This window comes from Drosophila innubila (genome assembly GCF_004354385.1).
Source record: "Drosophila innubila isolate TH190305 chromosome 3R unlocalized genomic scaffold, UK_Dinn_1.0 2_E_3R, whole genome shotgun sequence".
NCBI classification, from domain to species: domain Eukaryota; kingdom Metazoa; phylum Arthropoda; class Insecta; order Diptera; family Drosophilidae; genus Drosophila; species Drosophila innubila.
Window position 1 is genome coordinate 13609271 of NW_022995380.1, and position 26900 is coordinate 13636170.

At 40.4% G+C, this 26900-nt stretch overlaps 2 protein-coding genes across 3 annotated transcripts; both read left to right on the forward strand.

The window, feature by feature from the left end:
• On the forward strand, window positions 1-25234 carry LOC117790624 (steroid receptor seven-up, isoforms B/C). Of its 2 annotated transcripts, XM_034630121.1 has the most exons (5): window positions 1-1347; window positions 11652-11801; window positions 16596-17147; window positions 24792-24949; window positions 25084-25234. In XM_034630121.1, exons 1-5 carry the CDS (start codon window positions 705-707, stop codon window positions 25198-25200), a joined length of 1620 nt encoding a protein of 539 aa, XP_034486012.1. In that variant the 5' UTR covers window positions 1-704; the 3' UTR covers window positions 25201-25234. The 2 variants fall into 2 exon arrangements, with proteins under 2 accessions (XP_034486012.1, XP_034486011.1); XM_034630120.1 differs by lacking the exons at window positions 24792-24949; window positions 25084-25234 and having other exon boundaries at window positions 16596-18347.
• A 217-nt stretch (window positions 25235-25451) lies between these two features.
• On the forward strand, window positions 25452-26202 carry LOC117790625 (putative uncharacterized protein DDB_G0277255). The gene has a single exon (XM_034630122.1). It carries the CDS (start codon window positions 25486-25488, stop codon window positions 26131-26133), a length of 648 nt encoding a protein of 215 aa, XP_034486013.1. The 5' UTR covers window positions 25452-25485; the 3' UTR covers window positions 26134-26202.
• Window positions 26203-26900: the final 698 nt, after the last annotated feature.

Here is a 26900-nt window from a genome sequence, read left to right on the forward strand (position 1 = left end):
GCTGCCACTGTATGTGTGCCTGTGCTGCGGCTCTGGCTGTGCTGCCACAGTGGTGGAATGAGAGAGATTTGTGTGATGTGTCGTTAGGTCGAAACGGTCGAGTCGGGTCGGGTCGTGTACCTTTTGCCACGAATGTTTTGCCAGTCAGGCTCTAAAAGGCCTTACGAGAACAGCTGAGATTTTGCTGCTCGCATGACGCGCATTTTTAAAAAGATAGAAAAATTTTTGAGAAATTTTATATATTTTCCAAGTGCCGCAAGCGAGCTAACAAATTTCATTTACTTATATTTATTCGTGTGTGTTGAGAATGATATAAAATCAAAGCAAATAAATTGAATAAAAATAGAAAATAAAAAACGCAAAAGTGTTTTTCGTGCTGTGTAAAATGTGCAGAGCAATAATCAAATAATTATAAATATAAATAATTATTATCATAATTATTGCAACGAAAAATTCAACAAAAAAATAAATACTTCGCAAAAAGTGCAAGAGATAAATTCGAAAAAAAGAAAGAAAAAAAATATTCAAAGAAAATTAATTGTTTGAAAAAAGAAATATTTTGAATTGGCGACTTTCTGCGTTGTGACCCAAGTGTGCCCAAGTGAGGACCGTGCAAAGTGTATTCCAGCGGTTATTCCACGTGTTCCGATCCGGCCGCCAAAATTATTACGCACAATTCCCTGAGCGTGTACGGTGGCGGCGTCATGTGCGCCTCACCGTCCACAGCTCCCGGCTTCTTCAATCCGCGCCCGCAATCCGGCGCAGAGCTGTCCGCCTTCGACCTGGGCCTCTCGCGCTCCATGACGCTGGGCGTGCCGCCGCACAGCGCTTGGCATGATCCAAATTTGGGCGGCCATCTGCATGCCTCGGCCGGACCCGGCTCGCTGGGTGGCACCGGCAGCAGCGGTGGCGGCGGCGGCGGCGGCACCACGCCCAGCAGTGTGGCCAGCCAACAGTCGTCGGGCATTAAACAGGACCTGTCCGGCCTGAGTGCCTCCACAGCGAATCTCAACCAAAGCGCGCATCATGTCATCAAGGAGGATCTGTCCAGTTTGCCCAGCGCCAATGGCGGCTCCACATCCGCTCATCACACAAGCTCCGGTCAATCCGGTCATGGTGCAGATATGGTTCCCATCATCAAGGGTTCACAGTCGGCCAGCTGTTTGGGCGGCAGTACCGGCGGTGGTGGAGGCGGAGGCGGCAGCACCACGCCCAGTTCCCAGGCGAACAGCTCACATTCGCAGAGCAGCAACAGCGGATCACAGATTGACTCCAAGCAGAACATCGAGTGCGTTGTCTGCGGCGACAAGAGCTCCGGCAAGCACTATGGACAATTTACCTGTGAAGGTGAGTACCGGGGGTAATTGTAAGTGAAGTGTCGAGCAAAGATATCGCCAGTTGATTTCAATTGAATCTTTGTATCTTCATATCTTTGAATCTTTGTATCTGCGCATTGCTATGCTGTGTTGTGATGATGACCAAACAGAAATCTCATCTCTAAATAGTTGGTTGGGAAACTCATAAACTCAGAAACTCAGAAACCACTCAAAAGCGTGCCTGCCAGCCGCTGATTTTGACAGTTACGGTGAATTATGGCAGTTTGATGAGTTGGCAATAAAATTTGGAGATGTACGGCGAGTTGTCTACTAAGGTGGGTGTGTGCTTGCAAATTTGCAGAGAGACAGAGCGACAAGGGGAGAGACAGACAGTTAAGATAGTTTTGGCAACTATTTGCTGAAAAATATACAGTGAAAATTGCCTAAGTGATCTAAGATCTTCTAGACACTTGTACTATATTTTGAAAGAATTTTGTATCTATTGCAGTATTTAGTCAGTTGATTAAATGTAGTCTAAATACATTCATATCTTTTACCCAACTTAATGTAATTTTGCAGAATTTTATACTTTTGCATTTAGTACCGTATTCAGTGGAATTTCGCAGCAAATTTCAGAAAGCTCTGCCGCTGATCTGGTCAAAATGCCGTTACAGCACTTGTAGTGCTCAGCTCGACCCGAGCACGCATATTCTCAGCTCGCTTATCGCTAGATAAAACAAAAGGGAAAAAGACTACAAAAAAAAAACAAAATTATTATCTAAATAAAATACGGTGCGCTTTGTACTAAGCCAAACAATTGTTGTGCAAACATGCAAATTGTGCGGCTGCCTGCTAAATGAAGCGCCCACCTTTTTATTGTCTTAGACCTGGCCAGCCAGACAGCGGGACAGGCAGACAGACGGACAGACAGACAGACAGCCAGACAGACAGTCAGCTGTGGCAGCGATAGAGGGGTGGATCTGGAAGGTTGTTCACATAGATACAAGGTAGCTCGCATAGGGGGAAAACTGCATTTATGAAGTTGAAGATTAACGCTGCACGCAGCGCTTGGCATTTAGTACAAACTCAAGTTGAACTTGTCATATTCGTATCTCTTCAAATGTTCTGCTTTTAGTCAGAGAGAAATGACTGCAGTAATGCATAGATACGCTGCACAGTGGTACGAATTAACAGCTGAATAGAACTTCGAAATAAAATATGATGAAAGTCATGCTTAGGTCTTAAAATATTCTAATAGATTGAAAACTATCTTTTTTTAGCTTTGATATAGACTGAGCATGCTTTAGGACATAATTTTTGAAACACCAAAAAACAATCTCACAGATATACAAGTATCTTTATCCACTGTACAGAGGTTGGCGCATTGCATTGTAGGCGCTTTTATTATTATTAATCACCAAGCATTTTGTACGCATGCTCAGCAACAACAACAACAATGACAACAACAACAACAACAACAACAACAACAAGAACAATCAAAATATGTTGCTCGGTGACCGCCTCGTTGCATTCTGAAGGTGTTTCTCCGCTTGCCACAGTTCTACATGCACATGCATGTATCTGTATCTGTAGCTATGTATCTGTGTATCTGTGTATCTTTTGGGGCTGCGGCTGATGATGTTGCCACGATAGCAATCTATTTTGTTCTATGCAATCGCCAGTTGTAGACGGCCACTCAGTCTTCAGTTGCAACGCGCAAGTTGCGAGTTGCAAGTTGCCAGCCTCAAGTTGAGGAAGAAAAAAGAATTCAAAATAAATAGTAAAGCGCATAGAAAGCGTTCTGTTTCGCAGCGACTGAGACTCATATCATTTCCCAGTTAGATATTTTGTTCCTCTTCTTTTCGGATGTGTGTGGTGGTGTGTGTGTGTGTGTAGATCTAAACCAAATGCCATAATGTACACGCTTGCCGCGCGTCCTTTCAGCTGATTCACTTCAAGGTGCTCAAAGTGCTTAGATACATGTACTTTTGCTATTGCAAGATACTTCTCACAACTCGTTTCGCTGTCTGTCTCACTTGTACGTCTCAGTGTCTGTCAGTCTGTCTGTCCGTCTGTCCGTCTGTCTGCCTGTCGGCGCTGTCTGTCCAGGGCGCAGTATGTGAAATTTATTCTAAAAGCCACCCCACTCCGTAGTTCATTCTCTCCGTAAGATTAATTGTAGCTTATGCGTGTTGCCTCTTCCCTTATGCCTTGTTCCTTGGCCTGTTCCTGTTCCTGTCTAGGAAGTTCATTGTAGTAGCAACTTGTTTGATATCAGCACACACACACACACACACACACACACACACACACACACACACACAGCTGTTCATCGTTCCCAACTCGAGTCGCACTTGCTGAAATTAGGCACTGAAACAACGTTCGAATCCCACTCATTATATGAGCCTAACCAGGAAGATACACGTATCTACTCACACTCACACTCGTACTCGTACTAGCTACAAAATGCCGTCTAACCTTTCATAAAAGTCACGGTTCAAGCTGCCTGAAAAATGCCCGCTGATAAAAGCCTCCTGATAATATTAATGATGAGTGCATGCCTCTAATGTACCAAGTCCCAAGTCCCCGACAATGGGGCAATCCACAGTTTTAACTCGACTCCACTCGACTTCAGTCGACTCAACTTCTCGCCTATTAATTTAGCTATTTGTCATGGCTATTAGTTGGCCATATCCGCACTCGAGTTTCGTTTTGGCTCATCATTAATATGAGCTTTGATATGGTCTCTTTTCAGATTGCATTATGCATTGTATTCTCAAAAAAAAAATAAAATTCCTTAGGTTTTCTCTGTTGAATTGCAAATTGAATGCAGTGCGTTTATTTATGACAAGAAAAGTATCTTAGCGCCCATGTCAAAAGCTAATTAAGTTGATTTATCTACCTGCCCCACATGAAAATGACAAATAAATTTAAGGTACGAAAAATTGTTGCAACAAACTAAGTACTCGTAGCTGTGGCACGCAATTAATTAACTGCCACATAAACATAAACTAAGTCAAACAACACACAATTCCAGCGAGAAACACTTAAAATGCAATGCGCTAAAAGGAAAATAACAACAACAACAACAACAAGAACAAGCACATGAAGAAAAACTGCCTCATGGCGCTTGATAAAAACATATGAAAAATTGCCAACATGTCTAATTGTTAAGCGCGAGCGGCGCGCATTAAGTATCTGCAGTCTGCTTAGTGTGTATCTCGCAGATACACAGATAGTTTGTCAACTGTTGTGGGCACGCCGACTCAAACCGCAACGCAATGCATTCGACGAAAAGGAAGTTTGATGTAAACTCATTTAAATAGGTTCCCACGTTCCGCAATTAAAGCGCAACCCAAGCTCAAAAATTCATATTTATATCTGGAGAGACAGAAAGAGAACCTCACGACGGTCAAGTCATCGTCCAAAAAAAAAAAAAGATATAAAAAAATTGATGTTAACAATGTCACAGTTGTTGTTTGCTTCTTGTTTGTCCATAAATGTATCTTTGTATCTGTGTACGCGTATCTTTGTTGTGCATTTGGCTGCTTTTTCGGGAATTTCTTCTGCTGAACAACTTGTGTGGCTTTTTAATTCACTTTATTAGGTTGTCCGCAAATAAAGTTCTCGCAAAATTCCCAAAGAATTGTAATATAATTTAATACAATTTTTTTAAGTAAATTTAAAAAAAATATAAAATATACACATTTTCAAATAAATCAATAAACAGAGAGTAAAGCCCATATAACAATCTTAAAAGCCACACAAAATATATTTTAATATATAACCATTCAAAAAAAAATTGAAATCAAATTAAATAAATACATATAAAAGCACTTTAAATTGGATAAAACTGTATTCATAATTTAATTGAAAATTAAAACTATTGTTAATATAAAAACTGTATTGAAAAAAATTGTATTATTTTCTTTGCTAATTTTTCACATTTTCCATGCATAATTTTTGGCACATTTCCCTATTGATTTATTCATTTATTTTCGACTTATATTATAAAATCATTGGCTTTTCACTTTTGCACCTCGAATGGGCAGTTCTTCAGTTGATCGGAGAGCCTTTAATAAATTTCATGAAAATTCCCCTTGGTCGACACATTTGCTGAGCTTTAACAAAGGCGCACATAAATCAATTAGCTGTCTCTTCGATGCCCCAAAAAAACAAAAAAATGAAAATAAAATCAAAACAAAATAAACAAAAATTAAAGTAAGAGCAACAAAGTAAATACAACTGCAAAAAAAAAAAAAATTAACAACGCCCACTGCGCATTTTTCAGATCTGTTTTGGTATATTTTTCTCGTGTTTCGTTGCAATTTATGACGTTGCAGCCTTATGCAGTTTAATGTTTTGGGGGCGCTCTGGGCGTGGCAGCAACGCCTGCAGCAAACGTATTTTACTTATTAATTAGCAACGAAAAGCTTAATAAATTTCCAGCTTGTATTAAATTTGCATTGCAGAATCTGTGGACTTGAATCTTTTCCCCTCCTAGCACTAAACATATATCATTTATAATATGAAAATAAATCGTATTTTGGTAAGCATTTATAACTTCCGTACGATTTGGCCAAGCAAAAACTTATCGCCGCAATATATTGTTTTGACAAATTATTATTATGACGCGCTGTTGCTGCCACACGATGGGGCAATAAAATAGTGAGGTAGCTGCGAAGTAAACCAAATAAAAGGGAAAATAAGAAAAGCATTGATATTTGTTTGTGAGCAGCTCGAGTTGTTGCTTGTCGAATGTTGTTGCTGTTGTTGTTGCTGTTGTTGTTGCAATTGCTTAACTTTTTCCCTGTCAACATTTAATGAGCCAGCGACTTGGCCTGGAAATTATTTGGCACAAGCGCCAGCAAAGCCCTTCATTAAAAGCAACAGCAGAAACTTAATTGTACAGATTTTGGCAAAAACAAACAACTGCAACAACTGCAACAACAGCAAAAACAATGCGGCAAGACATTGTAATCATTAAGCGCCGACTTGTAGTACAAATCGTTGTACTTAGAGGAAATGTTAAAGCCAATAAAGCTGCTGCAGTTGCAGTTGCAGTTGCAACTTGATGCTTGAAGCTTGAAGCTTGAAGCTGTGCATCGTCTCTGCCAAATGAGGCGCAAAAAATGCATCCTGACACGATGCGATTTCGAAAATGCCCCGCCTCCCCCCTTTGAAACAACGAGTGGAAAAACTTTTGGGCTGGAAAAATCGTGAACTACCAACTGAGTAAACCGAGCAACTGAGCGACTTGATCCGCTTTATAATGTAACGGTTTAATTAATTATGTTAAGCTGCGGCTCTCTGGGCCAACAGCAACAACAGCAACAGCAACAACAACAGCATCAGCAGCATCAACAACAACGTGCAACGTGCAACACAGGCCCAGCAGACATAGTTGTTGCCACTTCATGCGCAATTTTCGTTTTCAGCTAACTTGGCTAATCGATCAGCTGCAGCAAGCCGCATCCGCATGCCCCCTGTTCCTTGTTCCTTCTCCTTCTCCTCCTCCTCTGTCTCTGTCTCTGTCTAGCTTCGAGAAATACATTTGGTTTTATTTCATTTTGGATACAGCTTTTGCTAGCACGTTTTGTTGCATCTTCTCGCTCTTTGTGCCTTATGCACTTGCAACATTTGTAGCCAGCTTGTGCTTGAGCTTGAACTGAACTGAATTGCCAGTTGCATCTCATGACGACATGCCCCGCGGTGCAGAGAGTGCGCCGCGTCTCTTTAATAGTGCAACTCCGCAGCAATAACCTTTCTTATCGCCATGTGTCGCTGCCATTGCCCAAGTAACAGGCCCAACAACCAGGCCCAGACTCGGGCCCAGACTCGGGCTCATACACAGGCTTTGTACATGACCGTAGACCTGGACTTGAACTGCGACTGCGACTGCGACTGAGACTCAAACTGTGCTCTGCAACTTCGCATAGAGTTTGGGCTGCATAACTTCACATAGCATCAGTTAAATCAAAGTTAAATCGCTTATCTTTATTTTCGCCAGGTTTCAGTCGGCATTTTGTTGATGTTGCTGTTGATGTTGCTGTTGCTGTTGTTGTTGCTGTTGCAGTTGTTGCGAATTGCTGCAGTTTGTTCTGCATATGGTGTCGGTGGCATATGGGCCAGGCTTGTAACAGCTTTAAGCCCTTTTCATTTGTAGGCCAAAACGAGTTTCCTTCAAGCTCATAACTAGCTTTGGAAAATGTTGACTCGAAGACGGATTTACTTTTGACTAATTGCGTAATAGATGGAATATTTTGTATGAATTTTGAAAAGTATCTATTCTTTTGACTAATTGCGTAATATATGTAATTTTTTTGTAAATATTCTGAAAAGTATCTATTCGAAGAAATATTTGTATTTGAGATAACAAAAATCAAAGAAACAACCAATTATTTGGATGAAAAACAGGATAAACAATTTTTATTTATACATTAAATATTTTAGATAAATAAAATTCGAATAAATAAAAATTATAAAAATAATAATTAATTTAGTATAAAATGAAATATCCAAAAGAAAGTTGCAATTACATTTGTTCTTCGATAAGTTACTTTTATCTATCAAATATATTTTCAATATGATATCAATCTTTTTGCTATCGTTGCTTGTAATCAATCTCAGGTCAATCAACTATGTGTATTTGAAGAACTGTTTGAGGTACTCGTTACGGAAACTAGCTTCAATTTCAGTCGCAGCAATTTGCGATTCGCGCAGTCTGCCAGTATTTTCATTAAGTGGAAAGTTCTTAAATTTGCCACAGTTGCACAGTTGAGCTGTGGCTGCGGCATGGACACGCGCAAAAGATACTCGTACTTCCCACAAGTACACAGGTATTTGTATCTACCATTGACCTATATTGGGCCATAAACCCTGCTGCTTTATCGCAATGTCAACCCCAAATGATGGGTGCCCTGCTGTTACCCAGTAATCAGCTGGGCACCTGCAACGGCAACAGCTCGAACTGCAACTGCAACTGCAACTGGAACTGCAACTGGAACTGGAACTTGGCTTCCGCCTCAGCTTGAAGTTCAAGCGCGTTCATAATCAGCGCATTTTGTAGATACTCGAAGTGCATGCAAGTTAAAACATTTTGCGGTTCGTGTCTGGTGTGCAATTATGTTTTGGTTGTACTCCAGATACTTTGTCTAGCTGCTGGTTCGCTTTTAGTTACCGCCGCCAGAGACTCGAGCTCAATCTCAGCTCAGTCTCTGTGCTAATTACTTTGACTAGTTGCCTGCACATGTAAGCTTAACATTTAATTATTGCGACTTAATGATGGCTCTCTCGCTGTGCTCAGTCTCTCAGTCGGTGTGTGTGTGTGTTTGCGAGTGTGTGTATTAATAATTAGAAAATGAACCAACAATGGGGCGGTGTCTGAGCTGCTATTGACTTTTGTGTTACACTTCTGGCAACGGTGCATTGACCGCAAATCGCAACCAACGACAACAACAACATCGAACTACATTGCAAATCATATGAAATTGTCCAAAAATTGGCAATTGGCATTCGATGATAGGCAATATTGAGGCGCTTGCTGTGTGAATAAATAGCTAGTACTCATACAGACACTCATATTCATATTCATTGCAACTCGCAAACTAATTTCACGCTTTAAATTGAGCGGCGATGCGGCAAAAGTCTCGCGTTCGTCTGCACTTTCATTTGTGGGCCTCATGGCCATGGTCACGCTAGGGTGCAGAGGGTAGGTGAAAGGGGGTAGGAGTTGGAGAAGTGGGGGTATCGTATCGTGCAGATTCGCATACATATTTCAGGAAGTTCAATTAATAGAACGCTTAGCCGTAGCTGTAGTTCTTGGAAGTCTAACTGTATTGAACGCTTTATGGCGCGTAGCATACACGCGAGGGCGTCCACAAGCTGCCACGCCCCCTTCTGCACACTCCACACGCCTCTGTCAGACAGTCAGGCAATTAAGCCAAAGCGTAATTGAAACTACCGCAAAGTGCTCTGCAGCTTATGGCTAAACTGTCTGTACTTATGAGATACATTTTGAAGCCATAGCAAAACAATGACAACTCCCGTTGCTCTAAGGCTTCCTTCCTCTGCTGGCCAGGATTTGCAAAATGCACTTGGCTAGTTGTTTTTTTTGGCAGAGAGCCTTTAACAGATGCCATAACCCACAGCTCAATCTGCATCTCTATCCTCTTCATCCGTATCTGTATCTTCGTTTATGTATCTATTGCTCCTCCCTTTTTCGGTTATTGATATAACATGATATGCCATCGCTGTCCAGTTTCCAATCGTTTGCTCCGTTCTCAGATTTTGTTTACGGTATCTTCTGCTCATAGTTGAATGCTTCTGCTCGTATCTTCATCAATAACGACACGGCACAGTGTTCGCATCGTCTGGTCTCAGCTCCAGATAAAGCCGCGATATGCGCATATGGGCCTTTGCTTGTTTTTGTTGTTGTTGTTGTTGTTCTTCTTGCTGGCCAAAACCCAAAGGTATCCCAACCAGGCCAGGCCAGGCGAGGCCTAGCTGTCCAGCTGTCCCAACAGCAACAATAACAATAACAGGAACAACAACAACAACAGCAACAACAACGACGAAAGTGCAGTCAAAGTTTTGTGGAAAAAGAGGTAAAGGCAACGGTACGTTTTGTGCAGAAATCGTGACTTGGTACAATATCGTTATTCGTAGATCATATGGTGTAAAAGCTTAAGTGTGTGTTGCATCCAAGTGTGTTTGTGTGTGTGTGTGTGCTTAGATATTTCCTAGATGCCTCTTAGTTGGGTCTTGGGCTTGTCTAGCGCGGCGTGTGAGGCCAACGCTTGGGTCGACACTGCAACATGCCCTTCTCAATAAGGTTTTACTCTTTTCACTGAAAAGTTAAACCTAAAAAGCTCTTTTGAATTTAAAAAGTGCCATATTTTACCTTAGCTTTTATAGCTAGTATCTAGTCTATACTTTCACTATCACACTCATGCCAAAGCTTTACTTTTTTCATGCACTTTCAAACTTTAAGCTCAATTGTAGCGTATCAACTGATCGACTGCAGCTCACGCGGAAAATTCATTGCGCTAGCCACGTTTTGGTCCACACGATCGCAATGCAGCTTCCCCCTCCCCTCCCCACCGCTATCCCCGCCCTGTTTCCTCTGCTCCACCCTCGTCGAATGGTTGGGCATTGAATATCTTTAATAGCTTTGACTGTGTCCGTGTCTGTATCTGTGTCCGTGTCTGTATCTGTGTCTGGTACTGTGCTTACATATTTTGTTTGATGATGATTTTACAGCTTAAAACGAATTTTATGAGCATATGCCATTGTTTTGAGTTATTGTGAGAAATTGTTGTGTGGCATGGCCTAAAGCGAGATCTGACTACGACTCCCATCAGGACGAGTCTCTCTCTCTCTCTCTCTCTCTCTTTCACTTTGTCTCTCTCGCTTTTCGCTGTTTATGCTGAACTGAATGATACACATGTTTAGCTACATGGCGACATCGAATTGTAGTTGAGCTGCAGCTTGTAAACAACACGCCAGCTACGTCTAAGCATATCGGAGAGTGCTTAATGGGTATCCACAACAACAACAACAGCAGCAAACTGTAGACTAGTCTTCTGTCTTAACAGTAAATTCGTGTTGAAGCAGCCAAAAAAAAAAATAAATAAAAAGAAAATACAATTCAGCCCAACGACATGAGTTTGTGTTGTGTGTGTGTGTGTGTGTGTGTGTGTTTGTAAGAGATCCAGTTGAAGCATCAAGTCAGTCGTATCTTCGTGCCCAAGATACACTTTGTTAATTGAAAGCCATTAAAGGTAATTTTATGGAAGGCGTTAAGCCATGAAACGTGTAACATGACCATTGACATAGCCAACACTTTGATGGCCAGAGGGGGGGGGTTGAGTCCTAGGGACAACACTAGGACAACTGCCAGGCATCATGGAAGTGTAGCGCAACTTGCCGCATTTGGTGGCATGTTCTTCGCTTAGGTACTTTGCTTTACAAGTGGTAACAATTTTTGCTTTCTTTTCGTTTTTTCATCCTACATAAGTTTTTTTTCTTGTTTTTTGATTCAAGTGCCATAGAATTTGTTTAGCTTGTTGCAATAGAGCCTTTGAAGGTGTAACTGACATCGAGTTGCTTGTATTTAAGTCGAAATATATATGGTATAGGTAATTTGGTTTGTTTATAAGGCGGCAGAGAAAGGTGTAATGAAAGAGAGTGTCTTAAGATATTTATTAACAACAATTTCTTCTTTTAAAACGTTCGCTTAATAATCTCAATATTTATTTCTATTCTAAATACATGCAAATATATATTTTATTGTAAATATTCTAATATTTTGTTTTTCTTTTATCTTTTCCACAGGCTGCAAATCGTTCTTTAAACGCTCCGTGCGACGCAATCTCACATACTCATGTCGAGGCAGCAGAAACTGTCCGATAGATCAACATCATCGCAATCAATGCCAATATTGCCGATTGAAAAAGTGCCTCAAAATGGGCATGCGACGCGAAGGTAAGTCTCTACCCCCAATTCCCTGTCAGCCTTTAGTTGTCTAGTCTATAGTATATATAAAATGCTAAGAAAATAAAATTCGAAAATTCTCGCAACGGGTGTGGGTCAATTAAAAGTCAAACAGTGAGGCAAATACATAAATAAATTAAAGGCGCAGAGACCAAGGCAAGAAAGAAAACAGAAACAACAAGAAATCGGAAGTAGCACACGACAACAACAACAATTGTAAGAGAAACTAAAAAAAAATTGATTTTATTGTGAATTTGGGTTACATTACGTCCAATAAATGGGACGACTAAATGTCAGATGCTAGGAATCCGTTGAGAACACAATTGACAAGTGTGGGATGATCTCTAGAGGGGTTCTTCACATGGTGATGGTTCATCTATTTGGGTACCAAGTGGCATGCCAAGGAATGTGGCCACAGTGGCAAGTGCCTGAAATAGATAATCCCAGTAAACATTTCAAATAACCCCAAAATTAAATCAATATTCGGTTATTGCCTATAGATCTTATATGAAAATACTTCAAATAAACAGCAAAATTATTAGAAATTGAATGGAATAGTAAGAAATCCTCATAGACAACTTATTAGATACGTATGCATTGTCATATTACATTAAATATCAAACCTGTCATTCTGCTAGGTTCCAACTTACTCGACTGTTTGATACCCTGTCGACAAGGTACGTTAAATACTAAATTAAAGTAATTTGCTAAACAATTATGCCTTGCTACATACATACGTTAGTTTATTATACCCAATGAAGCTCGCTTTTACGGTTACAGGGTCTATAAATAATTAAGCATTTGAAACAGCATATTGACCCTAAAGATCAAATGCAAACTTGTTCGTTCGCTGGTTAATAATTAAAAAATTGCCACAGCTACAAGAACAAGACACAAGTCTGAGCATGGCGAGTACTCGAATATATGAATAGCTGACAAGCTGAATAGCTTAATAGTTGAGAATACTCAAGTGAGTATTGGGAATTAGCTCGATATTGTAATTTGTATGTCGACACTTTTTTGTAGCGCACAATTGAAGTATTAAAGTTAATTCGATTAGATCTTACACTGCAAGAAATTGTTGTTTCTGTCTCAAATAAAGTTAAGAGAGTAATGGGAAATTTTTTTATATAATTCAAAAGTTAGAATTGTTAAGGAAAAATAGAATAGGGAAATAAATTTTAATTTTGCATATGATTTTGCTCTGTGTATTTTGCGAGTTAATCCAAGACAGACCAAACTGAATGCATGCAACTAATTTGTGAGCAGCGATTGTCAGCAAATATTTGGCATAGTTGGGCCAATGTTTTGTCCACAAATTGGCAAACGACGACAAATTGACAGATACTTCTATACAATGACTGACTGTCAGATTGACCAACCGACTGACTAACTGACTGACTGATTGACTGTCAAGTTGGTTGGTTAGTTGGTTGGTTGGTTGTTTGGTTGTTTGGTTAGTTGCTGTTGTCGACATTAACAATTAACATCTGTCTGGGGACCTGTCGAGTTACTGCACAAAGCTGTTATTATTTGCACTAATATTGACAGGTTTTCGCAAAATGCTAATAACCCACAACAGCCGCAGTCGCGGCAGCAGATGTTGAATTCGAGTTACTGCGATTTGGGTTAAGAACGAGTATAATGTATGGCGACGATGGCAATTAAAATGCAGCTACAGCTACAATACATTGTAATTAAATGTATCTAAACATTGATTTAACCGACTCTGGTGCTCCGGCAATTTCGCAAAATTATGATACATTTGCCTAGGCCAAGTACAACCAATTCTGCTTTGCATTGTTGTTGTTTTTGTGGCTAATGACACATGGCCTCAACTGGACAATTTTTGGCTACCTGTTCTTGGTACATAAAAATGTGTGTGATTACCTGTAGTTGACGACGAGTTGTCAACCTAATAAAAAGCCTTCAAAAAGAGTTCAACACCTTTTACTTAATGACAACTTCCTCGTAAAAACTAGTTCACAATATGCCCACATATCTCAGTTGAAAAATCGTGAGAAAATGTATTTTCTGCACAGAATTTCGGACCCTTTTTTTTTTTTTTGGTATTTTTTCTACTGGGCGCTACTTAGCAGAAAAGCGGCACAAAGGTTATGCCTTTGAGAGACCTGAACTTGCCGCGGTCAAGAAAAACCAGAAAAATCGCATAAAATCAACCTTCGGGGTCGTTCTAATTAAACTGCAGTGTCAATCGGACGAGCAGTCGACTGGTGGGGTGGGTCAGCGAACTGGACAAACAATTTGGACAAAAAAAACTCGTTTTTTCACTAGCCAAGGGAAGGCACAGCTCAAATTATGCATATTATAAAGGTATTTTCAATAGAATAAAATTGAATTCACAAATCTCTGAAATGGGTAGAACAGGGATTCTCGCATAAGCTCACAAGAGAGATAAAGTTAGACAGAGAGAGGGAAAAAAGAGCAAGAAGTTGAAATGTAAAAGATGTTATTCAAATTGTGAAATGCATTTGCAGTTGCTTAAAACGTACATTGCGATTTATATAATCTTATATGCATTACAATTAACAATGGAAATTTTTAACTGAGCAATAACAAAAACAAAAAACATCAAGCAGGGCGAATATTTAATGCGCAAATTGCGGCAAGTGAAAGGTTTTTGGACCTGAGGCCGGAAACATCGTATATTCGTATGGGGAAAGGGTAAGCAGAAAGGCTTGGGGAAATCAACGAGTTGGTTAATCCACTTGGCCAACAATTAGCTTTTAGCCACTTGGACACGCTCTCAAGTGTGTGTGTCAAGAGCGATTGACAAGAGCGCATCTCTACAAATTCAATACATGCAATATATTCGATTACAGAAAGTGAACTTGGCAAAGAAAAGCGCAGCCAGGACTTGAGCACGTGCTGAGGCCAAGATTCATTTATTAAGTAATCAGCAATTGGAAGAGCTGAGCCACAGCTTCCACTGCTCGTTGTTGTTGTTGTGGTTGTTGTGGTTGTTGCTGGCGTTATCTGTAAAGTCGATCGAGTTGATCTTGCGAGGCATCTGCAATACTTAGTTGCGGTCAGTCTGCGACTGCGACTGCGACTCTTGCTCTGATCTCTGTGGTCAGAGAATTATTTTCCCAGGCGCATAAATAAGCCCAAACTGGACAACAGAGACAGAGAGCGCGAGAGAGAGAGAGAGAGAATTAAAACTGGTTTGCTACATCTTCTGCCTGCACATAGATCAGCAATTGAGCGGCTCGGCAGGAATGGGTCTGGTAGAGGATCTACTTGGGTCACAATTACGCAAATGTATTGTATAAATAATTGTGTCGCCGTTTCGCTGGACAGTGGTCAGTCTGGGTTCTGGATTTTTGAATTCTAAGTTCCGGTTTCGGTTGTGCAACAACAACCCCCGGAACTTAATTGCTTGGGTAAAGCAATAAACAAACCCATTTTGCATTCCCTGCCGTTGATCCTATATATTCAAAACTCTTAGGATCTTGTGCTCATTGTGCGATTGACCAAATATGCTTTCGCTTTCCGTTTCAAGCAACAAAAGACGTTACTTTTCCTTACCCCAGTGCATGTATGACTGTGTGTGTGTGTATGTGTGTGAGTGTGTGTGTTATGCCTAAAACAATGGCTAAACCCAACACTTGGCCTGATCAATAATCATGTTTAGCTTTATTTGCTTTTCTGTCTTTCAAACATTTCGGTTTCAAATGCGCCTAAGGCAACATTTTTGTGCCGTTTTTTATTTGTGCGATTTTTGGGTTCGATTATGTCGGAGCTGAAACGCGACCCAGCCTGTAACTGAGTCTCGAGTGGGGTTAGGTGTGGTACGGACTGGTCCTCTAGGTGTGTACCTCATATTTGAGGTGTAAAAACCTTTGCTAACCCAGTTTACTATCACATAAAGTACTCAATTGCGCCATTGTATGAAAATGCGTCTAAAGAATGGCCAAGCCTTTGAAGTTTTGTATGCTATGCAGGTGTAAGATCGAAACATATTAAGTTCACTGCATTGCGGTTCAAAGTTCAAGTGTTGAGGAGCTTGTAACGCACCTAAAACATCATTAAAGAGTGTTTAATCTATTTCTCTAAGCTTTTTGAATATATTCTCTTTACTTTATTTCCTCTCCCCAATATCCAAAAGACTTTGGTCAATCTTTCTCTCATTCTCTGATAGCTTAGCTCTTTGAATGCTCTCTCTCTCTCTCTCTCTCTCTCTCTCTGATCCTTTTGAAGACAGAGTATTCCCTACATTTGCATTCCATTTATAAATTGTAGCTTCAACAATTTAACTCACACATTCGCAGTCAGATACACGTGCTTGTATCTTGAAGATGCGTTGAAAGTATTTAGTTGAATTTGCATATCTAAGCAGTTGCGGCAACAAAACGAAGCAAACTATAGGGTTGCAAGTTGGGACTGAAGATGGAAATGGGACTGGAAAAAAGGGGTTAAGGGTTGTTCCAAAACCCCAGAGCAAAAGAAGAAAAGTATCTTATGACGTTGTCGGTTGAACAAAAGCCAGATTTACACAGAGCACAGACACAGGCAAAGAGTGCGTCCAGATTGAGGTGCCCGATAGGCATTGTGCGTTGTGGCAGCTTTGCCAACAGTTGAATGGGGCAACATTGTGCGGCGTGTGATGTCGCGGTCAAAATAAGCGCATAAAGGCGCATATATTGAATTACCAAAATAAGAAAAAAGAGAGATACACAAATACAGATACAGATACAGATACACATATACATACAGATGCAGATACATACTAACTCTATCTCTTTCCATCTCTCTCTCTTGCAGCTGTTCAACGTGGCCGCGTACCGCCCACACAGCCCGGCTTAGCGGGTATGCACGGCCAGTATCAGTTGGCCAACGGCGATCCAATGGGCGTGGCTGGCTTCAATGGGCACTCGTACCTCAGTTCCTATATCTCGCTGCTGCTGCGTGCGGAACCGTATCCGACATCCCGATACGGCCAATGTCTGCAGCCGAACAACATTATGGGCATTGACAACATCTGCGAGCTGGCCGCGCGGCTGCTCTTCTCGGCGGTTGAGTGGGCCAAGAATATACCCTTCTTTCCGGAACTGCAGGTGACCGATCAGGTGGCACTGTTGCGCCTCGTCTGGTCCGAGCTGTTCGTGCTGAATGCGAGCCAGTGCTCGATGCCGCTGCATGTGGCGCCACTGCTGGCTGCCGCCGGTCTGCATGCCTCGCCGATGGCAGCGGATCGTGTGGTTGCCTTCATGGATCACATACGCATCTTCCAGGAGCAGGTGGAGAAGCTGAAGGCGCTACATGTCGATTCGGCCGAGTACTCCTGCCTCAAGGCGATCGTGCTCTTCACCACCGGTAAGTTGCTGGACATCCTGTACAAGGATGTGCCCGCACTGCTAACCAAAGTTTCAGCTCTGCTTGGCAAGCGAGCGGCGTCTGTGGGCGACGTTGGTGGCGCCACCGCCACCGCTGACTGCACCAATGATGAAGTGCTCAGCGTGGTGCGTGAGCATCTCGACGACCTCAATCGCCAGGAGTTTGAGTCGCAGCTGCAGCAGGCGCCGCTGCACTTGGCCACCTTCATGAAGAGCGTGGCTGGCGTAGAGGCTGCAGTGCAGCAGGCGGAGCAACAACAGCAACAACAGCAGCAGCAGCAACAACAACATCCGCTACTCTCAATTGCTCAGCATGAGTCCAAGCCAATTGCTAGCTCTGTGCCTGTTGTGCCCTCCGCCAGCAGCGCTTTCAGCACCTGCGCCAAGTCCAATGTCGGCGAGGTCGATCTGCTCGCTGCGCTCTATGCCAGCTCCAATGGCAATGGTGAGAGCAGCGCCACCAGCACCAATAACAGTCACAATAACAGCAGTGGCCTGGGCGCTTCACTTCCCACTCAATCCCAATCCCACTCCCAATCTCACTCGCAGAGCGCATCATCCTCTCTCAGTTTGACGGCCTCGCCAGTGAGTGCCGTCGCAGCCACTGCCGCCTCAGTGGTCAACACGCTGACCACCACCTCGAGCAGCTCGCTGGCTGGAGCATATCAGACGTCGGGCCATCAGCAACAGCAGGCGGCTGCCGCGGCGGCCATGTTCTATCAGACGCCGCCCCGCACCGCCTTCGGTTCAGCCTTTGATATGTTCCACCACAGCACGCCCTTTGGTGTTAGCCATGCGGCGGCAGCGGCTGCGGCAGCTGCACATTCTGGCAGCGGTGGCAGCTTTGGTAGTCCCAGCTATAGATACTCGCCATACAGCCTCGCGGGCAGTAGATGGCAGTTGTAGACCCATCAGTCTCTCAGTTAATCAGACAATCGAAGCCCAGTTCTTGATAGCTCCTAGTCGATTGCCTTAGGTTAGCTACTCTAACTGTAACTGTAACTGTAACTTATGTATCTACAAAGTACACGTACTTAATTATGTATCTACCCGTATGTAAAGTTATATTTAGTGCCTATTTCATATGTATTTATTGCCTTAAACTAAGTCTAATTTATTCTAGCGCTAATTTAGTTTAGAATCTGTTCCAAAAACAAAACATTACCAAATATGAACAAAACATGAAAATAGAAGAGAAGTTTGATGGAATTGACGAAGATAGAAAAACTTTAAAATATATATACTGCTGTTGCTGTTAAACCAAAATTAATCCTGGCTTGTGTTTTTACTTCTTATATTTGTTACTAATTCTATAAGGCTTGTTGACTAATTTTTTAAACAATTTTATAAAAATTGATAGTATTATAACTTTATTTTATTTATTATTTTAATTTATTTAGTTTTCACTAACAATCTTTTGATTTTTGCTACTAATTCCATTACATTCATGCTTCTAACACTTTGGATTTGAAATATTTGGAAAATATGCTACGTATACTCGTAGGCAAAACTATAGTTCAAAAAGTTCCATATTAAAATGTATACAAATTTTGAAATTTAATGATATTTGCAATTTTACAAGTATTTCGAAATCTTCCTTCACACAAGGAAATTAAAAAATAACTTATTTTAATAATTCCAATATCTTAACATTTCACTAAATTTTCAAATATCAGCTCTCTTTAAATTCTCTTTTAACTGAAAACAAAGTGAATTTAAAAAGACTTGATCAATTTTAACTACAACTTGTTCAAAAATATTTTCGAAATATTCTCCAATAATCTTTTAAGTATCAACTCTTTTTCAATTCTCTATAAACTGAAATAAAAGTGAATTTAAAAAGACTTGATAATTTTTAAAAACAACTTCTTCAAAAATATTTTCAAAATATTCTCTAATACTTACTTTATATATCTTGTAGATATCAAATCTTTTTAATTTCTCTCGTAACTGAAAACAAAGTGAAGCTTTAAAGACTTGATCACTTCTAAAACAAAGTTTCACTCCTCATTAACTGTTAAATTGAAAAACCTTATCTAAAATCACTTTCAGCATAAATTAAATTGCCAAGAAAACCTTAAAATGATGAAACAATTTAAAAAACCTTGCTGATTAAGGGGTCTGGCAATGAAGTGAATGTTTATGAACTGAATGATATGCAATTTTAAATGCATTATTTTTATTTCATAGACAATTTCACACCAGCTTAAAAAAAAAACTTTGAATCTAGCTAAATTTAGCTCAATTTGAAGGCAGTTTAGCTATTTTCATAGTTTTTTAACTACGTTTCATTTATTGTTTTGTTTACTAATTTGTCATTTTTTTATTTTTAACAAAAGCAAAAAACAAACAAAATACAGCTTCGCACACTTTGGCACACATTCTGGACTTTGGGATCAACTTGCACTCACACACACATCTAACACGCATACATACAATCATATATCATAAGCAAATTCATAAATATACAAATTTTAATACTAATATGGCACATGGCTTACACTTAAGGTTTTTATTATTATTATTATTATAGTATTATTATTATTATTCTGAGTTTTGTGTGCTAGATTTTTATTTGAAATAAATCAAAGATATTTTTATGCAATTATTATTGTTTAAACGCAACTGAAAATTCTTATTAAATTAAATTTTATATTACGTTAAGTTTAAGATTAGTTTTCTAAGATATTGTCTGAGAGCGAAACGTAGACATTTTCCCCAATTTCCATTTACATTGGCCAAAAGTCAGCAAGTCAGTCGGCTGCACTTCACTGGCTGTTCAGTTCGTTTGTCAAACCGTTGGCTGCTCATGTCAAGCAGCTGTCCCGGGCGCACGTCGGGTCTGTCCTCGATCTGCGACACTGACTACAACTCCCTCTGCCCCTCCTCTGACTCTCCGGACGCTGCTCCTTCCAGAGCTGGCGACGTTTATTGACGTCGAGATACCACATTATGAACATTAATACAACACTCGTTTATGTCGCTTACTTACAAGCCGCAACGGTTGCTCCTTGGCCAAGTCCAAGCCCCTTGACCAGGCTTAAACCCAGGTCCAGCTTCAGCTTCAGCCTCAGCAAGCAATGAAAATAATTTTCCAATTTCCAAAACGCTGTGTGTGTCGGTCTTTGAGTTTGGGTTTTGGGTCTATTGTGAGGGGGCGTCGCGACTTCGTGTTGCCTGTGCTTCGACTGCAACTTGGACTGCAGCACCGACTCCAACTTCTACTCCGACTTCGACTCCGACTGCAACTCTGACTGTTGCACAGCAATTGCATTTGAATTGGCTGCATGAGTCCATAAACTGCAGCCGATCAATCGCTGCATCGCTGCAGCTCTTTCCCCTCCTCCGTTTCCAATGATTGTGGTAGACACGATCGCTGTACTAAAATACCTGGTATAGACTTAGTAGATCTTCTGCTTTTTGGCCCAGCCAACAGCAACAACAACAACGGCGGCACGTTGACGACATGTCTGCAACTCTGTGGTGCATCTCGAATCTGGTTGTGGCCTCGGCATCGTCATCGTCTTCGTCTCTGTCTCCGTCTCCGTCTTGATCTCAACTCGCCTGATTGCTGTCGTTTGTTGCAGTTGTTAAGAGTTGTAGCTTTCATGTCTTGGCCACACTTTTTGACCAACATTTTGTGTTGGTTTTAGCTTCGTCTATGGCTCTCAGGCAACCTTTGTGTTTGCCTTGTTGCTCTCTCGCTCGCTCGCTCACTGATGCCCAAATCGTTTTGTGGATTGCTCATTGATCTGGCTGCGCTACTTTCTGAAAATTGCCACAGACATGCTTTTTGTGCCTTGTAATTAACAGTTTCGAGCAGACATCTTTGATTAGAATCATCATTTGGGCGCGTTTCAGGCTTCAGCTCGATACCATACGATATGATGTTGCCTGTTTTATCGAGTTAAACTCTGACACAACATTTACCTTAGATCAAGCTGATGCTAGTGAAATTATTGGTAATAGCAATCAATGAAAAAACAAAATAAAACACATTGTTGCTATTGATTTAATATAATAGTTTAAAAAATGATTAAGTAAAGCAATCTATAAAGCAGGATTTTATTTATAATTTTGAGTGGATATCAACAGTTAATTTACATACACCTCGAGAAAGTATCTTGTTGATCCTCTAAGCCAACTTGTCGCCAAGTACATACCTGTTACTTAAATGGTTTTTTGTACAACTTACAGAAATGCGGCTTGAAAATAAATTCATAGTTGACCTCACATGGACCTCAGTTTTGTCCAAAGCTTCGACCATATCTAAAGGCATTTTTTCTAATGCTTATTAAAACTAAATAAAGTTATAACTGTTGCCGGGCAGACACGAAGCCCAAGACAAAAAGTTGATTCGATTTGTTGGCCTCAACAATGTTGTTCGTAGTCGTTGGCCATAAAAAAACTATATAATAAAATATAATGCAGCAATTCATAATTTTCGTTAAAGAGCTTAACCTTTCCTATGGCCAGAGTCAGTTGGTAATACCGTGGGGGCAGAGGGGGAGGGAGCTGGCGAAGGTTGATTTGGAGTCTGTGCCACGTTCTTGTGTGACCAAAAAATCTGCTCCTTTTTCGATATGCATGAAGTTGTTGTTGCTGTTGCTCTTGTTGTTGTTGTTGTTGTTGTTGTTATTGGAAGCACAATTCGGTTACGTAGTTACATCAACTACTTTACGGTCATTATGCATTTAAAACACGCGGTCACGATCTCCGCGCTGAGTTAGTAACTGCACAAAAGGAGGCAATGATAGGAGGAGGCTCAGAGGTCCCAAAATCGAAGCTGGATCCACAGAAACGGTTAACAGAGCTAAGGCCAAAACCAAAATCAAAGCCAAGTTAAGCCACAGCCATAGTTATAGCTCGAGAAAGCTGCGCCTCCAACTCGTTGAATGCATTTCTTTTCGGCCAAACTTAAAACTGGAATTTCTTTCACTTTGTCCTCCTCCTCGACGTCGATGTCGATGTCTTCTGCATTTCAATGAAAATAAAATTTTTACCTGGCATATTGATTCGAATTGTGGCACAATTTTGTTTCTCTTCTTGCTGCATGTCCTACCTTTCCTTCTTTCTTTATGGTATTTGGGCATTCCTCTAGACTTCTTGTGGTCAAAATGGGCAACTTGGGCAACTTGGATCATCAGAGCTAATGGCAAAGTCAATTGACAATTATGACCATGGTCAATAAAGTGATTCGCTCAGCATTTCATCTCAACGGGCCATGTCTAATTTGTATCTTTGCTTGGTTCACGATTATTGCCTTTACTCAGTGTTGTTGTTGCTGTTGTTGTCGTTGCTGTTGTTGCTTGTTTATGAAATGAAATGGTTAATAATTGCTAATTGAATTTCTGTTGCCTTTGGCGACAAATCATTTATCTTGATTTACGCGCATTGTGTGGGGGCGTTTGCCAACTGGAGTTCACTTCAGTTAAGGTTGGTTATTTGTGGTTTGTTTACCCACAAGTTGGCCAGTTGAACTTGCAGCTTGAAATTGGCAAAACGGGCATCATAAAGTATGGATCAATGTGGGGCAGAGCACAATTTTTCTTAAATTTTCAAGTTGATTTACAGAGATTTTTCATTTCTAGAAATTCCATTAGCCGGAGTATTGCACGTCAATTGTTTTTGTGCATTTATTTATTTTTTTTATAAGTTGACACTTCACTTAGCAATTGACAGAAAACTTTGCTAATGCATTGTAAACATTTTAAGAATGTTTTAAAAGTTTTATGCACTTTACATTCAAATTTAACACCTAATATTTTATAAATTGGTTAAGAAGGTGTAAAAATATATATAGAAATAAATAAACAATATTAATACAAAAAATAATATACAATTTATTTTATTTTATTAAATGTAATTATAATAAATACGTACACAATACATATAATGATATTTTAATATTTTAAGCGATATATTTACTATTTTTAAAAAACAGAATAATATCCATAATTTAAATTATTTGCTTGGGTTTAGTAAATTAAATTATAATTAATATTTTATACACTTATGGCTAGCTTTATATATTTAACAAAATACTTAGCTAATAATTTTAAGTAACCAGAAACAGGCTTTGTCGTTTATTAAGTCATAAACAGTTTAGCTCTTAACCCATATGGGCAGTTTGGAGATTCAATCTTTAGTGCTCCAAGCAAGTCTCAGCGTGTTAGCTATCAGTAACAGGTAATGAAGAGGAGGGGTGAGGAGGTTAACTCTAATGAACTTAGAGCCAAGTTTTTATTTTTATTTTTACTTTGTACCTCAATGTATTGGCTTTCAATTGACAGTTGTTAATTTGAAGTACGCTTGCGTGTAGCTAAAGACAGCACTGCCTGCTTGCGGCATGCGGCATGTGGCATGTGGCATGCAGCAAATCGCATAATGAAATTCAAAGAGCTGAGCTAAGAAACTGAAATACGAGACATTAAAACGACACATTACGTCCCATTGGTGGCATTTTGCAATGCAATCAAATTCGAATTCACACCGCAATCGGATATGTTGACGATTTCAACTCCGGCAACGACTTTAACTCAGACTTGCGACTCGAACGATGCCATCAGATTGTCAAGTAAGCCGGCAAATGGCCAATTCATTAAGCAGCAAGTTGGCAAATTCAAATTGCAGCTGCTAACGATATTAATGCCACTTGTGAATTTTTGCGTAATGCATTAAGCAAAAAAAGATAAATCAAAAGCGACTTGTACTCTTTTGCATTTTGCATTTTGCATTTTGCATTTGGCACTGAAATCATATCGTTTTGTCAATTTCTCGACCCGTATGCATTCTGGCTAATTAAACAAACAAACCAATCTCATATGCTATTTCGGCACGGAATTCTTTACAGCTATTGAGACTGCTTAAAGCTATGCAAATTTGCAAGTGCTGATGTCTAATTTGAATTTCAAATAGGCAAACCTAGCAAATAATAAGTATACGCCAAGTGTGTTCCACTAAAAATATGCAAACTCGTGTGTGTACAATTGTTGTTGTTGTTGTTTTACAACATTTACAAATGCACACACACACACACACATGTAAACTCTGTGCTGTCACGAAAAAATTGATAAGCAAACTTTGCGTTCGGCAATTAACACTTGACGGCACACGCTGCGTATGCGCAATGTCTTCGCCTTTGTAATTTAACGACAAGTCAACAGCATAAAACAAAACCCAAACATACAGTTTATGGCCAACCTCATATTATTATAGTGTGCCATGACTTTGTTGAGGGCGTTGCCGCTTTGTTTAATTTTCCAAAATTTAATTAAACGGCCTCTTGTTGGCCTGTCTCTCCGTTCGCTCATATGTCCGGGGCTTCAATTGGGCATAAATCATGCGCAAGTGACGCAATCGCCTTATTCCGTCATGTGCCATTTATAGCTGTAGTTGTGTGTGGGGGGGCGTGGCTGCAATTCGATGTATTGTAGTTGACTTACCAATGGAAGGGGCTTCCACGTCGCTGGAAACGAAACTCTAGTGAACCGCAAATGTATGTCAGCGCCAGGTGAACTGCAAATCCAAACATAAGATACAACAAACCTGATTTGCATATTGCATATTGTCCGAGTTTTGTGCTTGCCACTAAAAGATCTGTCTTTGCTCTTACATCTTACAGATGCCTGCGGCCTGTCGGATGTGACACACATTGAATCCCTGCAAGAGAAATCCCAGTGCGCCCTCGAGGAATATTGTCGAACGCAGTATCCCAATCAGCCCACGAGATTTGGCAAATTGCTGCTGAGATTGCCCTCCTTGCGAACCGTCTCCTCACAAGTAAGTTGAGCTCAACAAGAGTGTATTTTGACTATTCGTAGTATTCATAGATTATTCATTTTCAATTCTATTGCTCGTATATGATGCTAATACTTATTTGTTTGCTATTTTCTCAATAATTTCTGTTTGGCCAGGTCATTGAGCAATTGTTTTTTGTGCGTCTAGTCGGTAAAACGCCCATCGAAACGCTGATACGCGACATGTTGCTGAGCGGCAACAGTTTCTCTTGGCCCTATCTGCCTTCAATGTGACACACAATGTGGCGCCAATTGACAACAACTTGATCATCAGCCGCAGCTGTGGCGGCCGCTGTGGCAGCCAATCATAGCAACACTACGCTCAACATCAATCCCTGCAACAACATCACTGGCAACAGCAACAGCAGCAGCGGCAGCGGCAGCAGCAACAGTGCCAGCAGCAGCAGCAATATCAGCATCAACAACGGCAGTGTCGGAGGCGGAGGTGGTGGTGGAATTGGTGGTGGAGGCAGTCTTGTTGCTGACAATCATAGTCATGATCACAGCAATGTTGCTGCCATGCACGTAACATACGGCGGCAACAACTGCGGCAACAACGGCATCAACAGCATTTGCAATCAGCAAATCAGCAACTACAATAACAACAGCCACAGCAATAACAACAACAACAACAACATGAGTGCAAACAGTTTCCTTGGCGCCGGCTGCAGCAGCAATGGCAGCGTCAGTGGCAGCAGCAGCTTCGACTATATGGCCAATGCGACTGCTGCATATGTGACACCAGCAACATCAGCACTAGCAACAACAACAACAATGCCAGCCAATGTGAACACAACAACGATGCTGTCTAATTACTGCGATGCTGCCACTATGATGATGGCTGCTGCCGCTGTCAATGCAAATCAGTGCCTGCAACAACACCACCAGCGACTGCTGCTGGCCAGCACCAACAACAACAACAGCAACAACGAGCATCTGGCAATGGTCACTGCCACGGCAGCGGCTATGGCCTCCTCCTCGTCCTCAGCGGGTTCGCTGTCATCGGCATCGGCATCGGCATCGTCGACACCGACAGCAACTGCCGTCGCGACATCGCAACAACAGCAGCAACAGCAGCAGCAACAGACACTGCAGCAGCAGTCGCTGCCATCTCCGCCAAATTTAATCGATATCAGCGAAGTTCCTCTCATTGTGGATGTCAAGTAGTGTAATTATTTATGCATATTGAAAAAAAAAAAAAGCAAAACAAAAAAACAAAAAATGTCTAATGAAAAATGTAAAAACAAAAAAAAAACAAACAAAAAAACGTGTAGCTTAATTGTTTTAAAATCTCCTTTAGTTGTTGTATCTTGTACATAAACATATTTCAACTTTCTCCAAGACTCCTTAATCAACCGGCATCCAAAATGGTTTATATGTCTTGTTCAAGATCGCCAAAACGCCAAATGGTTTATGTTGATCGATTTTGGCCTAAAATTTTAAGCGTTTAACGTTTAAAGTTGTTGCCAGTTGTCAATTGCCAATTGAATAGGTGGCAACTCTTTCTAGAAATGTATCTGTATCTATAACTGTAGTCTATATCTGTATCTGTATAATATTTAATGGCACTGAGTTCTACTTAATTTTTAAATGAAAAGCGTAAACTAAAGTAAAAATCTTTATATACCCCCCAGAAAAATCAAAAAAAAAATTAAAAAGACAATGTAAATGTACGTTAGGAAAAATATTTATCTATTTCTTAAAGCATATGCATACATTTACATAAACAAACTATACATAGATACCTATTTACTATGTATTCTATAGTGTACTTTAATCTCCTCCCAGTGGTTTGCAGAATTATACCAAAAATATATTTTTACTTTATGTGTGGCAATTATTTTGTGAGTGCTTTAGCAATTTTATTTTACTTTAAGTAAAATTTAAATTTAAATTTAAACTTAAATTTGTATGTAAATGTAAATTTAAATGAA

Coding starts and splice junctions, on each gene's coding strand:
- LOC117790624 (XM_034630120.1), top strand. CDS start 705: ATGTGCGCCTCACCGTCCACAGCTCCCGGCTTCTTCAATCCGCGCCCG. Junction 1,348..11,651: donor TGGACAATTTACCTGTGAAG/GTGAGTACCGGG, acceptor TCTTTTCCACAG/GCTGCAAATCGTTCTTTAAA. Junction 11,802..16,595: donor AATGGGCATGCGACGCGAAG/GTAAGTCTCTAC, acceptor TCTCTCTTGCAG/CTGTTCAACGTGGCCGCGTA.
- LOC117790625 (XM_034630122.1), top strand. CDS start 25,486: ATGCACGTAACATACGGCGGCAACAACTGCGGCAACAACGGCATCAAC.